This window comes from Colias philodice, chromosome 9, assembly GCF_061535455.1.
Source record: "Colias philodice isolate Cphi_HAF_F1 chromosome 9, ilColPhil1 Martin Lab GWU primary, whole genome shotgun sequence".
NCBI lineage: Eukaryota > Metazoa > Arthropoda > Insecta > Lepidoptera > Pieridae > Colias > Colias philodice.
Genome location: NC_143094.1, coordinates 1,781,757 through 1,801,067, shown reverse-complemented (window position 1 = coordinate 1,801,067; position 19,311 = coordinate 1,781,757). Strand labels below are relative to the sequence as shown.

The 19,311-nt window shown below is 33.0% G+C and overlaps 1 protein-coding gene across 5 annotated transcripts in view; it reads left to right on the top strand.

Moving 5' to 3' along the window:
* The first annotated feature begins 2,953 nt into the window (after positions 1–2,953).
* Exn (Ephexin) overlaps positions 2,954–19,311 on the top strand; it is a 43,791-nt gene continuing 27,433 nt past the window's right edge. For all 5 annotated transcript variants that reach the window (XM_089698910.1, XM_089698913.1, XM_089698911.1 and 2 more), the window contains exons 1-2: positions 2,954–5,634; positions 6,307–6,404. In XM_089698910.1, the coding sequence (XP_089555036.1) occupies positions 2,954–5,634; positions 6,307–6,404 (2,779 nt within the window). The remainder of the gene's footprint in view (positions 5,635–6,306; positions 6,405–19,311) is intronic.

The following is a 19,311-nucleotide window of genomic DNA, read 5'->3' as shown; positions in this document are numbered from 1 at the left end:
TACTCAATCACGCCTAAACTACTGAAGCAATTTGCATGAAATTTGGTATGGAGATATTTTGATACCCGAGAAAGGACATAGGCTACCTTTTATTGCGAAATATGTACCACGGGCGAAGCCGGGGCGGAGCTCTAGTTAATAAATAAATCGAATGTCTTGCTCAGTCTTGCTTCGATAATTATTGCTCTTATGCCATTGAGTGCTATAAATTGCACTTCAATGCGATCTCAACACCAATCACTTAACGTATGCATATTGCGAAATAATCGGACGTTCCGTTACAAGTTACTGTTAACCAAACTGAGGCACGAGGTTAGGGAAACACGCGGCCTTCGTCTCGATGTTTGAATTAAGAACAATCTTTTTTTTTAATGATTTCTGTGTTGCCAGTATTGTTTTAAATAAATAATTTTATAATGTGCCCTTATAAAATCATTAAGCACGTGCAAAATAGTAGATAAAATAAAAAAAAAACCGTCAATTTAAAAGTAACGATTTATAATTTAAAATCATCACGGAAAAAACGTTTCCTAAATTAAATAATCATGGTTGTAAATTAGTTACGGCATTGCGAGAACCTTCGCTTGATTCACAAATTAAAAAAAAATGAAAAAGAAAACTAATAAGCAGGTCGAAATTTAAATAAGAAAATTACCGCAACGGCACGTGCGTTAAAATTTTGACGTTTATTTATAAACTTTCTATGAGCTTGTAAATGAACGTGTGTCAAATGTAAAAATTGATATTATATAACTATTCATTTAATAGTTTCATTCGAATTAATAATATGATTAAAAAACCTATACCTATAATGTGAATTAGAAGGTGAGGAAAATATTGTAAAAGCAAATAAAAACACCCAACGAGGTGAGTTTATACGATTAGACCGTTAAAATCTACATAAAAAATTTTATTGTGAATGACCTTGCGTGCTTAACTCATTTTCTCTTGGATGCTCGGTAAATATATCATCATCATCAGGTCAAATTCTGAAGACTTCAACTATTCACTTGATTTAGGTAGCAAAAATAATTTCTTGGGACTTCCTGGCTGCGGCCCTGACTAGGTATTCTTTGTCCTTATAAATCCAAATTGTATATTTTTTCGATATTTTCTTACAAATAAGAAGTAGGTGTTAGAAGTGTTACACGTACGTGAACAGAAAGCATTGTTTCAATCATTGTACAGGTGTGTAGTATCGATTAGGCATGCTCTCGGTTAAGCCTAGATACCTAGTTACAAAAATTATTACCAAAAAGGCCAGACTGTGGAGGAATTTTAAGTGAGAACAAAGGAGTACCTATTACTTGAAAGCGTAGTTTGAAAGTAGGAATTACCTATAGTCCCATATTTGCCAAGATAGATGTGCTTATCAATTTGTTTCAGTTCTGTTTCTGCGTAGCCAGATACTTTGCAAGATCATTATTCAAAAGATTGCTTTTTACTGAATTAGTTTATCGATAAGCTAGGTATTCTAATCTTTTTTGGCTGTATGAATCCGTGGTTTAAATGTTCGCAAAGTGAACATGCAACAGGCAATTACATGCACTAAAAGTACAATTATACTAACTCATGTGTATTCAAATTGGATTAAGTTTAAATAAATTGTATCAGCACTTATTTTATTCCACTTGCTATAATATTCTTCAACCACACATGTGTGCTAACGTCACATGGTGAACGTCAACGTTTAAACATTTAGAAATAACGCCGTTAGTACACCGACGCATTCGCGTGCGGCAGCGAATCTCTGCGAAACTACTGCGTAGCGAAATATCTGCAGAACCTTAGTAAACAGCTATGTTTTCGCAACTTTTTCGCAATGCGTCTGTGTAATGGCCATTTCGCAGTTCCTTGCGAAACAATACTGACAAGGACGCAACTATTTCATCTATCTATGTGCTAGAGTGAGACATATCATATGCGAAAACCTGCCATACTACTGACAGATTTTTCGTTGTTTCGCTGCCGCACGCGAATGCGTCGGTGTACTAACGGCGTAAAAACAAGACATTTTCAAGGTCACAAGACCAACGTCCGCTGTCGCAAATAAGGCACAACATGAGGTTAATATCCTCTTCACTGGTTTAATAAAACATAATGCCTTTTTAAGAAATTGTGGGTGGACCTCTAGAACTTTGAAAATTGTCTAGGTCTCAAATGTTTACAAAGATAATAAGGTTGGAAAGTACTTCAAGATAATTTTAAGAATTAAATTATAAAAGCTGTATAATCTTAATAATGGGATAGCCATAGCCTTACTTACATTTAATGATATACATCAAAACAGTATGTACTAGGTATTTTTTTTAATTTCTTCCATATCGGTTTTGCTCTAGGTTTATAATAAAAATCTACAACATATTATGAGTTTAATGTTCGCACTTAACACGTTATAGCTTGATAAATAAATAAATAAATACACTTTATTCAGCACCAAGTAAATACATGTAAAAAAAGAAACAGACAATATGTTATAAAGCTAAAAAGGCGGCCTTATCGCTTCTAAGCGATTTCTACCAGGCAACCTATGGGTAGGATTTTTAATTATAAGAAAGAGGTGAAAACAATTACTTGATTATAATTATGATCTTGTCTTATGACAGAATTAATCAAGTTAGTATTTCCTTCAATTTAGTTAGCGAACAAGTGTTTCACAGAACATTCTCATATAAAACCCGCCCGTGAGAGCCTTTCAACAATACCCTATTCATAAAAAGTTCTAGAAAATACAGGAATGAAATGAAATGAAATTAATCACTATCTCGAATGATTTCACTATCTAACAATCATTCTGAATTCGTTCACAGCAATTTTATGACATAATCACGAAACTATCGATACTCAATACGATATCATGTTTTATTACGTATGCAAATTACTTCCTACACTTACTTCAATGCTTTAATTGTTCCAGATGGCGTAGAAAACCGGTCGCAGAGATCCAACACAAATGCTTTTTAGCACTCTAATGGAAGGCGAAACAATTGCAACAAACACAATTATATCTTCAATAAAGAAATTCAACTCCGAAGGCAACGAACATGGAAGTATTAAGTCGCTTCTAAAGAATTTTATTTTGCCCGAAACTGAGATGGCTATCAAACAGAAACATAATTTTAGTGAAAAATGCGTATACTCAGTACCAATGAAGCCCCCTATGTCTCCCTCTCATCATCGGAAAACAGTGTGTGAAGCAAAACAAGCGTTCTTAAACTCCACGCTACGTAACAATACACATTGCAAGGAAAATAAGCGTGAACCAACGTTACATTACGCACAATTAGCTATTAGTACGGGAAGTGATGACACAAGAAGTACAGGAGGAGGAAAATATGCAAAAGAATTTACAAATACTCAGAAATATAAGGAAAGATCTCTACCGATAGATATTCCTTCGCCCACTAAGAAAAAGGTTGAAAATCAGCAACAACGAAAGGTCAGCTTCAAGATAAAGAATGCCTCTGCGTCTTATCGTCGACCACCGTTAGTAACAACAATGACGATAACGAGCAGTAAAGTATCAGAATTGACAAAGAAATTCAATGACTTAGAAAATAAAAGTTCACTAGGCTCAGTGAGACAGTCCAAATTAGTCAAAACAATTGAAGATTTACAATCTGCATGTTCGGCGAGTAGTAGTTCTACACCTTCATCCACGCTTAGTTCCAGTCCAAATATTAAAATTGTTGTTCGACGTAGAAGAGGTTCCAAAAAGCGACCAAACAGTAGAAAAAGGTGCTCTAGTATGGATTCTATCGATAAATTGCTTTTATCAGATAATTCTAATAGCAAAATTCGTATTATTCGATCTAAATCTGATGGTAATAAAATACCAAAATCACCGAAAAAGCAAGCTGAATCAACTGGACAAAGTGGATCAGATTCTGTTGACGGAACTCCAATTAAACTAAAGAACGAGGAGCAAAGATCACAAAAAGAGAGTAATGTTGTCAAAAATGTCATACAAAAATTTGAATGCGAAATTAACGCTCAACTTAATCAAAGTAATATTATAAAAAGAAACCCTAATTTAAAAGCCAATAGTAGTACAATAACTAACAAAGAAAAACCAAAAGTACCTGAAAAGAAATCGTCACTAGTGTTAACAAAAAATATCGTACTAAAAGACGGAATCCCCAAAATAAAGACAATTAAACCAGTTCTAGTCGATGAATCAACGAAACAAACTCCTCGCCTTTCACCTTCACCTGAACAATCAAAGAAGAAGGAGCCTATTTATGATAGGAAAAAGTTTAAGACAAATTACATACATTCCGAAAAGTTACCATTGCATGTCGTTGAAATAATCCACGAAGAAGTAAACGATGTTACATCAACACCGTTGCCTGTAAATGAAGAAAAGGTTCTTAATGAAACACAGAGTTCAATAGAAGAAAAATCCATTTACCAGGACATAGAGAGTCAAATAACGCCCAATGAATCATTTTTATGGAGGAGAAAAAGTAGTCAAATATATTCAGATTCCGAAAAATCAATATCTGAAAGCCCTTACGGCTTCGTAAGTGTCATATTGAATGATTCCACAGTTTCTTATACTGATGAACAAAACAATTCTGCTAGTGCAGATGATTCTAAATCGAACGAAGTGTCTGAATCTCAATCAACTTTAAGAGGAAGCAATCTCGAGTCTAGCTCAGATTTTGAATCAAATTTAATAGAAGCACTTAACAAAGAAGTTATAGTGGGTTTTACTCCTAAGCCACCAAAAGAAGCGGAGGTAGAAGATGATTATGAACCTTTAGAACCGCGAGATGATCATATCGTTGTTGTAGCAGTAAAGAGCGATAGAACTTCAAAAATAAACTGTCCCTTACCTGAGATTCCTAAAGAAGTGCCAATTACTCCAACCCAGACGCCGCCCGAAGAAAACATATATCAATGTCTTTTAGAGATGCGGTCACACCCTGAAGGGGATGAAAGCAGTCTTCATAATTATGAAACTTGTGAAAGTCAACTTGAAGAGAGAACAAGAGGCGACGGGGATAGTGACGATGGGTATGAGTATTGTAAATCTCCTGTAAAGCCCTACTGCCTTACATCGAGTTCTGGAATCCAAATTGCTGAGAACTATAACCCATACTCAGCAAATAACAAAAATTACACTATAACGAAATCTGTCAGCGGCGCTTCAACGGTGAGCTATGAGAAAATTGGTTCAGATAGAATCTATGAAAAGATTCCGCCACGTCCGATCAAATCAAAAGAGAATAGCCCAACTAGCAAGCGAGACTCAATAATCTCCGACTGCTACAATGAAAACATTTATGACACAATCAAGCATGCAGATGGAGTGTCGCTATCGCATTGCTACGAGAGTATACCCAACAGTCCAAGTATGGCAAAACTAAACAACAATGCTAAGAAGCAGATATCAGCTGTACAAAAGCGTCTATCGTTCGACACAGTATCGAATATCAGCCAATCAACGATATCCAGTGAACAAAAGACGAACAGCATTTATGGGCAAAGGTCGGTTCTCAGTTATAATGGACAAGAGATAGTATTCCAAGTGCCGAGCAGTGAGGCAAGTGCAAGTGATAGAAGTGATAGGAGCGACGACTGGGTCGACATTTCTGATGAGGAAAAGACTGAAGAGAAGAAAATTATCATGTAAGTATATTAATAGTTGCAATCCATTTAACATAAGACTTTCAAAGAAAAAAACACTCATTGACGTATAGAAACATGATTTTGATCTTAGCAAAATAATAAGGAAGTAAGTTAATTGGTCTAGGCTTCGTTTTATGGTATTCATAGCTTAATTAGCCAATTATTTTGAGCAGTTATCTAAAAGTTAATTATAATTAAATTTATTTAAAATTATAGGAAGGCTTTCAAAATCATCTTATGCCAAGTTAATTTAGACACGCGAAAATGATCCTTATTGCTCATCAATGCCTCCGATTTTTAGATTATATTATTTTGTGTAATGTAATATATTAGATACAGAAAAAATATAAACAGCACTATCGTAAATGGGTGACCCAATAAACTAACAGGTGTATTACAATGACTGAAGAGCATTGCAAACATGCTTATCAACTTGATAATTTTTTCACATTCATAACGTTCAGTGTAGAAACATCACAGAAGAGTGCAACACTGTATAGTTGACATAACCACAATCAGATAAATAGCTTTCCGCCCGCGGCTTCGCTCGCGTTGTCTTGAACCACTCTATTAAAGAAACAGACAGACAGCAGGAAGTGACTTTGTACTATGTAGTGATATGTACTGTATGTTTAGTTTATATGAAATAAACATTGTTATAATGATCTGCAGTGTTCAAGAGAGGAGACGGGGGCCTAAAACGCACGCCGGCTGGTCACATAAAGTTCGACATCAGTGGCAGAATTCCCCAAAACAGAGCGAAGATAAAGGTAAGATTATAACCACAGATAATGCAATACTAGTTATACCTTCTTACTAGAAACATAATATTATTTTTTATCTGTGTTAGAAATATGCTTATTTCTTATTTGAATACAGCGCCATCTATTGCTAAGCTCGCAAACTACGTGCAAAAGCTTGTTCTAATATTGAACGTCATTACATATGGTGACTGTAGATGTCACTGGTTTTGCACAAATTAATCGATTTATTGGATAAATTATTAAAAAATTAAATGTAAATTAAAATTAATTGCGAATTCCGTTTTATTTTCAATCAATCATCAATTTTTATTTTCTAATTAAATCGTAATTACTTTTACTCGTAGTAAAAGTAAAAAGTTTATATAAGTAATGAATATTAGTGTCCGACCGAAACTGGTTTCCAGGCCGAAACCGAAACCGAAACCGAATGTTCGGCCGTGGCTTCAGTTTCGGCCGAAACCGAAACCGAAACCGAAACTCACGTGGTCTAGTATGAAATTTCTAAAAATACTGAACTTTGGTGCATTTTACCTATTATTTTGCCTTAATTAGGGCATGAAAGGAAAACACAGTATATTAAATTTGTTGTAATCATTTATTTAATACTAGCTGTGCCCGCGACTTCGTCCGCGTGGAATAGTGACTGCATAGTAGTTACTACTTAACACACAATTATTGAGTAAACACGTCTTGAAACACGTACTATCATATACAACTAAATTATAAGTACTTACACATTATTATTAAGTTAAGAAATAAAATAAATAATAACACAAAATAACTGTTAGTAAAAGTTATTACTAAACTGAGCTAGGTATAAAACTTAGGTACAGAAGAGTTCAAAATTTCCAGGATGTGGTTATTCTCCCGCTCCCATATTCCTTCTACTTTCACAGACGTTCAACTTTTCCCTTTCACCCCTAGTAAATTTCAGAACCGATTTTGATCTAAACCATGTCTAATCATACCTATATATTATGTACATGTCATATCCTTTCGTTTGGTACCTACTCCATTTGGATTATTTATCCCCACTATCACCCCTAAGGTGCCCTATATGTAATAAACAGATTAACCAATTTTGATAAAACATGACTAATTGTAATTCACACGTCATTTGATATGCCGCTTGATTATATTATTTGACCACATTCGATTATTCATTCCCACTTTTACCGCTATAAATCAATAAATGGATGAACCGATTTTGATTAAATATGCCTCATCATACTTCTCACGTCAGGTCATGCCCTTTCATTTGATATGCCACTTGGGTATATTATTTGACAACTTTTATTCCCACTTTTATATCTATATCCAATAAATGGATGAACCAATTTTGATAAAATATGTCTTATTGTACTTTACACGTCATGTCTTTCATTAGATAAGTCACTTGAGTATATTTGATAAAATTTATTTATTTATTCCCACTTTTACCCCTATATCAAATAAATGGATGAACCGATTTTGATAACATTGGACTACTTAATTGTTTCTGACAGGTCATCTTTTTTCATTTGATATATCACTTGGGTATAACAGACAACATTCGTTTTTTTCATTCCCACTTTTACCCCTCTATACAATAAATGGATGAACCGATTTTGATTAAATACCTATGCCTCATTATACTTCTCACGTCAGGTCATGCCCTTTCATTTGATATGCCACTTAGGTATATTTGACAACTTTTATTGCCACTTTTATCCAATAAATGGATGAACCAATTTCGATAAAATATGTCTTATTGTACTTTACACGTCATGTCTTTCATTAGATAGGTCACTTGAGTATATTTGATAAAATTCATTTATTTATTCCCACTTTTACCCCTAAGTATATCAAATAAATGGATGAACCGATTTTGATAAAATTTGACTAATTGTTTCTGACATGTCGTCTATTTTCATTTGATATATCACTTGGGTATAACCTACATTAACAACTAACATTCTTTTTTTTCATTCCCACTTACCCCTATATAATATAATAAACAACTAATGTAACAAAAAAACGCATCTAATTGGTATTACCCGTTAGCGAGCTACGGTGGCACAGACAGACACGCAATACACACATAGCGGACATAACACCCCTCTTTTTGCGTCGGGGGTTAAAAATAATACCTACGACATAATTTCAAAGACCTTTTATATAGAAAATTTACCTAGAAGTAACCATAATGCTACATATTTGTGCAGGTTTTAGACTTATGAGCAAAAATCTAAATAAAGGTCCTTTGACCCCCCCTACTACCCCCTCAGCATAACCACCCCCCCCCCCCACGCTTGGGGACTTTCGATATGATCATCTGGACATGTCAAGGAATAACTTTAGCGTATAATTTACGTAATAAAGTAATTCATGTATAGAATGCCTTAGCAAATGTTCGCTGTGATTACTTAAATGGTCATAACTTTTTTATTTATGAACCGATTGACATGAAATAAACACTAAATGTTAAATGAAGCTTACCAAAATATATTAGTGAAAACCGCATCTAAATCGGATAAGCCGTTTCTGAGATAAGCGTGTTCAAACATACAGACAAACAGACAAACAGACAAACAGACAAAAATTTTTTTAACAACAGTTTTGGGTTTGGGATCGATTTAGTAATAACCCCTGCTAATTTTTTTTTACATATTTTCATTGTACAGACACCACTTTTCTAGAATTTTATTATATGTATTGATGATTGATGATTGATGATGATGATGATGATGTATTGAATATTGATTGACCACGCGCAAGGTTACTAATTTCCACTACATCCTCACGCAAATCGTCAATTTTTATGAACATTGAATCTGTAAATAAAAAAAAATCAAAAGAAAAGTGTACCTAATTTTAATAAAAAGCTACTAACAAATAAAGTTTTATCAAGAACTAAAGTGACCTTCTTTGGGCGTATAACATAGTCTTGTAAAAGTTATACATGATAAAAATAAAATTTCATCATTTTCTTATTTTGTCATAACTTTAACTAATTAAAAACATGAGTCTAACTATATAATTATAATAAACAATAAATATAAAAGCTACAACTTAACTTTTGTGGGAACGCAAGAAGGCGAAAATTAAAAAAAAGCCGAAGATTTTTAAAAATGTAACCAATGAACACAATCACTGTTATCTACTATTACCCAAAGAGAATACAAATACTACGTCTATTATCTATATAACTGTAACTAACATCAAATAATAAACATCTACCCTCACTTATAAAAATTTAGTATATTCACATGAAATATAAGCGCACCTGAAATTTACTCTGGGAAGATATGAATTATTTATTTAACTTTAAAAAAAAAACAAACTCACCAACATCATATTAATATTTAAATTATGAATTTCCAAGGAGCGTTAATATGTATTATGTAAATTGATTTAATTTTAATGAAATCTCATAGATGGCGCTGTTTTAAATTTGTCTTTATACTACTAAGATTCATTATACTGTTTCTCTGCCAAAATTACTTAAATGATGTAGTTTTTATAGTGTAAAGGTAGACAATAGCATGGCTTACTCAAAAACAACATTTAAACATGAGTCTTTATATTGTACGCTGTCGTAGTACACGGAATACGTAAGAAAAATAAAGGTTCACAGCTCCTCCCCCGAAGGTGATAGCATGATAATATGTATGTAACAGCCTGACCCGACCTGTTAGTAATATTCATGCAAAATTTGAAGTAAATCCGTGCAGTACTTTCTGAGATTAGCCTGGACAAACATACAGACAAACAGACAAACAGACAAACAGACAAACAGACAAAAATTCTAAAAACTATGTTTTTGGCTTCTATATCGATTATAGATCATGGATTATGTATTCTTTTAAAAAAATATTCAATGTACAGTTTTGACTTTCCTACGATTTTATTATATGTATAGATAAAATAAAAAAAATAATATTCTTAAAATATTAATAATAACAAATTTAATTTTTATTATTTTTTCAAATTAAGTTCTCGGTAAAATCAGTCATCTAAATCAAATCAGTAATTGTTACTGTTACTTTAAATACTAAGTTTTGGTATTTTGAGATCTTTCTCTTTATTAAAGAGTCTTTAATACTTTGGATTGGTATTTGTACTTAGAAGAATAATAAGTCTCTTTTAGGTACCTCTTATATAAAAATAATAATTATTAATTACAATTACACCCAGTTCCAATCTCAACATAGATAATCAAAAATTGTTTCCACCAGCGTGGGTCAACCAACGCTTTGACAGCGTCCGTCAAAGCGTTGTTCACAAAGTTCACTGAACTTGCGAAATAAGTTTCGGTTTCGGCAAAAGTTTCGGCCGATTTTGGCCGAAACCGAAACTGCGGCCGAAACTTGATTTTTGGCCGAAACTCGGCCGAAACCGAAACCGAAACCGAAAGTTCGGTCGGACACTAATGAATATTCATAATTGGAGTGAAGAGAGTCATAGAAAAAACCTAGGAAAGATCGAATGCCTCTTGCGCAAGCGCAGGCGATTATGCAAATTGCAAAGCGTCCTACGCGAATAGTTTGTGTTGACCGCAAATTTGTTGAAATAAAATCTGACCTCAACACTTCCAATTGTGAATATTATTATAATACGTTTGGGTAATTTCGACATTTACGTTTCCCACTTTACATTATGATTTGAATTTAATAAGTAGCAAATTATTGAATGTTCACAGGCTTTATACATATAAGTTATCTATTATATATAGGAACTAGGGAAAATAAATAAAGGTATATTAAATTTAAAATTTCATTTATAAACAAACATCAGACCCTAGTAGACCCTTTTACACGTCATATTTTCCAATAAAAACTGCTCAACAATAAAGGTGGACTCGCTAATAAAATACAGAATAAATAACAATGATTAAAATAAATTATTTTAAAAATACTTATATTGTTGTCTATGTCTAGCAGTGTAATAATTGTCCAAAGGTTGTATGCGTAGGCGCAGGAATCCGGTAACAATATTCTAAGTTTGCGCCCACTAGCGTCGGCGCATGCGCAAAGCGCCGGTAACTTAGATTCTTATGCTAATTATAAGTTACTCCCATAATTAAGTTATTCATGTAACCTATTTACAATTTGATAAAAAATCTTATAGTTAAAATTAAGATTAAGTTTTTGATGCCTTAATTAAATTGGGTGTTAACTGAGTTTGACTTTTAGATGATGATGAAGATATATGTGGTCTTCGTCTACATTTTTTAAGCTTATCGATTAGCTCAATAGTCTTATAAATTCAATAAGTAAATTATTTTTAAAATTGCTTTGGACATTTAAAAGCATTATCTATACTAATATTATAAAGCTGAAGAGTTTGTTTGTTTGAACGCGCTAATCTCGGGAACTACTGGTCCGATTTGAAAAATTCTTTCGGTGTTAGGTAGCCCATTTATAGAGGAAGGTTGTAATAGGCTAATACCAACAGGAGTGGAGCCACGCGGGTGAAACCGCGCGGAACAGCTAGTACCAAATATAGAGCTAGTTTGCAATTGATTTAAATCTATACGCTTGTAGGTACATTCAAAACCAACATTGCATGCTTAAAGCTAAAAACGTATTGATTTTCATGTAAAAATAGCAGGTCGCCTTTCAAATTAATCGGATATGACCTACAAAGATACGATTACAACGAGTTACTTTTTGTTTAGCTCAAAGAGAATTTTAGGTACATAATATATTTCGTTAAATAGAATTGTCCCAAAAATTTCATAAGATTATTTTTATGACTTGTTTCTGTAATTACATAAATATCTATTAAGACTTTTAAATACATAGAAAAAAAATTCAATCCACAAAAAAGTAGCAACAATTCTTAATTATATCCATTAGGTAGGTACCTATTTTACGAAATTGGCAGATTTTTATAACAATGCAGACCAAGTTGTGTCAAGTTAAATTATCTATTATCGCATTAACCCAGTCTTAGATTATAAGCCAGTATTCTCAAAAAAAGACACGAAGAAATTCAACCAAGCAAATATATATCTAAATCTACTCTCAATCAAATCTGAACACAACAAGTACCTAGGCATACAAAAGCAAATTTACCAAGCAATTCCTAATAATTCGTACTACACAACCTTGTGAGCTTCATACGAATGTCAAAACTGACAATGTTTCATAGTAACGAAATGATTGTCATACATGCAACTCGTTTCTCACGACTCAACAACATTGATGTCCTTGGCCGTAAATATATGTGAAAAACAAATGCACGCTTCGACCATAACTATTCGAAGTATTTTTATAAGAATATTCTTTAGCATTCTGCCATTGATTCGCCAAATAATCGGCAATTAAGTGTTTTAAAAATCAATTTTAAACATACTGCATACAATACAAATTGGTAATCTATGGTATATTAAATACCGTGCACCTATTTCAAGAACCGTGATAGGAAGACAGTAGATATATGCATTATGCAGGGTTGTTGTACCTCCGTTGCCGCTATAACAAAAGAGCTTAAGCAACGGTTGGCACTGCCATTAATTGGATGGGTTACCAGTTAATGCAGTTTCGAGCCAGACTCACACTTGAATGATTTTTTAACTTAAAATTGACTATCTAGTAATATCACGGTTCATGAGATACAAACCTGGTAACAGACATACGGTCAAACGGACGGAATCTTAGTAATAGCACAGATATGACATAATAAAATACTATACTAGGTAGTAGGGTTCCGTATCCACCCTTTGGAACCGAACCCTAAAAAGATTCGTCCTAAATGAGTAATGTCTGTACCAAGATCATCAATTTATCGAATGAACACATCTCGTATTCATTACATACATGATTACAGAATCCTCTACTCTACGCAACGATTGCTGTAATGTGCCATTGCTGATTACTTGGTTTCATAATATTTGTTAGCGCTTGACCGCTTTAAAAATGTGTGTAGGTACAAAACATGTGTACAAAATGTGGATATTTGTAATAGAGATAAAAAGAAGCCTGTACTAGCCTGAAACCCAATCTGCTGAATTTGTGTGGTTAAGAAACTTTGAAAAGGACCAACCAAGCATATAAAAATGTGTGCTACTAACAATAAATTATTTTTTATAGATTTAATATAGGTACTAGTAGGCAGTAACCGAAAGGAATTATACTGAAATAATTTATAGCGAAGCAATTATAGTATTTCTACTTCTTTATTAACATTTATATTAATAGTGCCATAAATGTGTAAATTTAATAAAAAAACAGGAGCTATAAGCACTTCCTACATAATAATTAAAATAATGAAATAAAAAAAAGCAAAACGAAACGCATAAAAATAAATTAAGATCGTGACCCCGTTTACCAAATTAGTTCGAACTGTAATTTTCAGTTTCTAACTTAAGATAAATTAGAAATAAATGCATAGTTTAACATTAAATAATGAGAACAAAAACATTTGGAAGTTTAAAATTTAAATTACTATCATACGTAAAGATAACATATTACGGATATTATATTCATTGTAACATTCAGGAGATTTTTTAACGCCCTATATTTGCGATATTGTAATAACAATATAATATATATATTTATCGATTAAGCGTGATAATTAATGTTATATTTTTTTTTTATTAATGAACAAATTGTATTGTAAATTTGACCTCCCTATCGCATTGGGTAACTGTAATGGTAGGAATGGTTGTATATAAATAAATAAATTAATTAATAAGATAACCTATTTAAAACAATTATAATACTGAATATTTAAAATAAACTAATAAAATATGTTGCTTAATTAATCTCAAAACACAAAACGTTAATGGATGTATTTTTCTTAATAACCAATTATTAAGAAAAATACATCCATACAAAATTTTAGTTACAGTTAATTGATAAATCAATAGAACTAATTCTCAATGTACCTACCAATTTAACTTGCTTGACACGATTTGTATCGTTAAGTTTTCAGGTCACAATCTAGTTCAAATTAAAACCTAGATTGTAATTTGCTTTACCTATTGTATCGGCGAATCCATATACGTATATCATATACATGTCGCAGGCAAATTGTATTATCTCGCCGTTTACAAACGCTCGGCATTTTGTAATATGCTGATGATTTAGTTTTTCCAAACGTCCACAAAAAGACGGTTTCGAGCTCAGGGCCCCACCTACGATCTAACCCACCCCCTTGTCCAAACCATAAACTTGTGATTACGAATTCTCGACATATTACTAAATGCCTATTACAATTTTCCTGCGACATACCTATAAATGGATTCACCGATTTCTCACAATTTACAATATTCAATAGAACACACAGTCCATTAGAAACTACACAATATCGTAAAAAATAATTGAAGACACGTGAAAACATCGTGAGTAAAGTCTACGTCAATCAATTAACACATTTTACTTCTATGGGCCTATGACTGTATCAATAACTAGCGGTCCGCCCCGGCTTCGCCTGTGGTACATATTTACGTTTTCTCTACATAAAAACCATCCTCGTACTTCAAGGAATATAATAAAAAAAGAATTATCGAAATCGGTTCAGCCGTTCTCGAGTTATGCGCTTACCAACACTTTTTGTGATTCATTTTTATATATAAGAAGAAGAAGATATATGAAAAATATATGAAACAATAAAGATATGAATTATGATGTATGTTAAACTGTGCTTCCCTCCACCTAAACCTCCGCTAAGCTTTAACTTTAACAACGTTATTTACAATTTAACATGGTAGACATTTAATTTTTTTTTTATTGTTATTACGATGTTTGTGTTCAGTATAACTCATACTGAGTTTTAACAAATAAAGACTACAAAGTACTAGTTAGACATTAAAATATGCTGCAGTCAAATTTCTAAATATAAAAATCTCCATACTTACTTTCCATTTTTCTGAATTTTGTGAATAATTTATACTTTACATTATAAAAAGTATTTTAGCTAAGTAGAAATAATTATTTCTATCAAAAACCGTATTCGCCTTCCAATTGTCAGTTTGAAGTGTTCCACCACAAAAATCGAGAACGTGTGGAATGACACTAAAAGACTCATCAATTTCGAAATAGTACAGTTTTAGGAAACTGATAGTACACTATTGACTAAAGCATAGAATAAACTAAAGAGTGTATTATAGAGCTGATCATATAGATCTCTACGTTTTTAACCGACTTAAAAAAAAGAGGAGGTTCTCAGTTCGATTTCTTTTTTGGGTTTATTACCTCAGTACTTTCGACTGGATGAACCGATTTCCTTTTGGTTATATTTAAATTTTGTCCAGTTCTGACCTTTTAAAGACTGGTTTAAGTTTATTGTAAAGAAATTTAATCAGGAATGCAATGAAATATCTAATTGTATTATGAGCTATGTCAGTAATTCAATCTGGCCACGTAATCCGACAGGCCCAAGAGAACCTTGCATAACTATGTATATTCTTCATACTTTAAATTGAACATGCAGATACTTTCATATGTACCTACAATTGAATTTGAATGATTAAAGGGCAATTGAAGAATTAAAAGGAAAATTGTTAAAAGGGTAGGTGAGTGTGAAAAAATGCTTCTAAATCTTTGAACACAAGCTACGTGTTCTTGTTATGTATGTACTACAGTGTATACAAATTAAATTTTTGAAGCTTGAATGATTGTAAATACCTAATACTTCTTATTCAGCAGGATAAGGATAGGAAACAAAATTTGTAAATGATTACTGATAATTTAGATTTTAGATGATTCATTTTCAATACCCAGTCAATGCAATAGCATTGCCGCATAGCTAGAAAAATAACAAGCAAATAATAGGGCCACTTGACAAAAATCCTTCTTTTATTAATTCAGTATCCGTAGCCCAAAATTGCAACACAATAAATATTTTAGATCGACTCGGATTGCATGAAATTGTCGAAATGTAGAATCGTGCATCCGAGATTTGGTTCAATTTCGTCGTGAGTTTCATTACTTATGCAATTGGAATGGTTAAATTGGATTGTGTGTAAAATTGATGCTTGTTTGACAGACTGTTGTATCTTCACTGTCTTTTGTTTGCCACGGTTGTTTAAAAAGTGCTAAATATACTTCAGCATGTACATTGAGGATGTTTCTGTTTAACACGCTTTTATTTAGTTGTTAGAGCCTAGAGGATGTTGTAGATTTTGATTTACTGACTTTATAGAATGTTTCGATACCTATTTCTAAACCTAGATAAAGTGATGAAAATCTCTCAGATGAGAGATGATTATAGTTACAATGCGTAAAAGTTACAATAACATACAATAAAGCCTACAAAAGATAAACAATGCTCAAAAGTGATTTGGTTCTCATCGATTATAATTTTATATGGATTGCAAAAGACAAAGACGAAAATAGCGATGAAATCGAACGTGGGATCAATTTACCCGTTGCACTATCGGTGTGACGTCATTAGACATGCGGTTTTTGCTAAGAACGAGTCTATGCTGTACGTATTCACATATTGATTAGATTTTGAAATAAGGAAAAGTCGCGTTCATCAGAAGGGTTCATTTATATGAAAATGAAGATTAAGAGATGGAAGTTTGTCAATTGCTTAAATTTTAAAAGAATTATTTTTATTAGAAACAAATAGCAAAATGATTCGAAGGTTTAAGATTAATCAGACTGTTCGCAATTTGATGTAAGTATTCCAAGAATTCATACCAGAATTGGTTAGATTTAAACATTTACCCATTCAGCTAGAATTTCAACGTGCATGATAATAAATTATCCTACCACTATTTCCAGACGTATACTATCTTAATCAACATAAACCCTAGCATTTACATCTCAATAGATATAATATATTGGCTCAACTGAAACCTGTTTTGTGAAATGCGACTCCACCAGTTGCAGACAATTGAAACTGACGTCTAGTGAGGTAGAGTGTAGGTATATAGAATTACTGTAGCGAGTCTTGAACGGACTTATACAATTTTGGGCCCTCGATTTTGATATTTTTACGCTGCATATTCTTAAAGTCACCTTTTTCAAAGGTCGCAGAATTCACATTACAATTAATTCACGTTAATAGTCGTACACATTTCAATTTTTTCGTTGTTTAAAGAACTTCTTAATTTCATATTTGAAGGTAAGTATACTTGAAAACTTATTTTGTTAAACATGCAATTAGCTTTGTGTGATACAGTAGATATCTATACACAAATTGTGTAATAGATGATCCTTATAAACGTAATCAGCATTGTCAATTAATACATGATTTACCTTTACCAAAAGTCATTAATTTCATAGTCAATGCAATTCCAACTATTCATAACGTTTAAGAATTTTGCCAGGTGTTAGATAAGGTCAAACCACAAACAATTTGACGCTTATTGTAGCGCAGTTGAACATTGGTCTTCAAAGGTCCATTTTTATTTTTTTTTTTTTATTACATAAAGAAAAGCCATATTTTCTATCCTAAAAGTAAAAACAACAATCATCAACTGACAACAATTACATAGAAACGAAAAGCGTGCTTGCGTGCGCGGACAAATGATTTAAGATATGTACAAACATGGCGACTCTAATGACTTACAAACTGTTTGTTTCCTTGCATTCACGCAAACAAGAGACAAGTTAGGGTTGATACGTAAATGGAGAGTTCAGGTGCGCCCACGCCGCGGCCGGCGAGTGCTACAGTTCGCAGAGGGAGGGAGGGCACTGCGCAACTCCGCGAGTTAGCCCTGCGCCGCGATAGCGAACGGACGTGTTGCCTCCGCTCGAACAGTGAAAGTGCTAAACAAAATACAACAATACGAACAACTCGCTCGAAAGTCGTCAGTGTCTTAAACCCCTTTTTAAAACCTGCCGGCAATGTCATGTCGTTAACAGCGAGAGTGATATTTACATGAATGAGTGCGTTTAACTCAGTTTGTTTTTCATGCTCACTTTCTATAACAAATGTACGCTTTTATTATTATACTGCTTATTTCGTCACGGCTCAGTTCGGTCCATTAAAGTTACTGTGTGTTGCTTCATCTTTTATCTTCGACCAGCGTTCTCAAAATGTACTTGACTTTAAATGATTTGCAACATGTTTCGCATACGCGAAGCTTACGAAAGACCAATAACAAACTTTTAGATAAGGCATTTGTTTAATAGCTTCAAAACCGGTAAAACAGCTTTGTTAATTTAATGATGATCATTTGGACATACATTTAAATGTCCAATATTTCAAGTTCCTGGTCCGTAAATGACATAATCTGAAATGTTATGTTGAAGTTACTTACATTGCGATCTTTAGTTGTAAAATATGTCTGCAAAACACAAATATAAATAATTCACGTTTCCGCAATAGACTTGCTAACGTAAATTCTGATAAATGCATATGTATGTGTGCAAATTTGTAAATCAGGTCAGGAGTTATACAAGATTGCGTGTGGCGGAAGCCAAACCTTCGTCTCAACCCACTAGCCTATACTAGCCGGAACCAAAAACCAAATTAAATTCATGATTGCTCACGATTGAATTACCATTTAAGAGACTGAGATGTTTAACATATTTCCATTTGTGATTTTACCTTATTTACTATGCCATGTTAGATGTGGCCAGAAGTATGAAGTATTCAGAACCTCAATTTAACCGTTGCAGTTAGGAAATTGCAAAGTTTTAATTAATCCAAAAACGCAGTATTAAGAACTTGATATTTATTCCAGGGAACCTCTCATATTGTGAAAAATTTCCCAAAAATGGTTCCAATTTTTTGCTACATAATAAATTCAATTTCAAACCATGTATCAAAATCCGAATAACAATCTTAAAAGCTTTCGAGACACCGTCCATGAATCATTTACAGATTTCCAGACGTGGAAATCAAGAATAGCCTGTTTTAGATAAATGAGTAATTGATTGAAATTTCGCGGAACAACTGCAGCTATTGTGTCGCAACTCGAAATGCTCTGATTGCAACGCCATCGCCATATACAAACACAGGTTTCTAT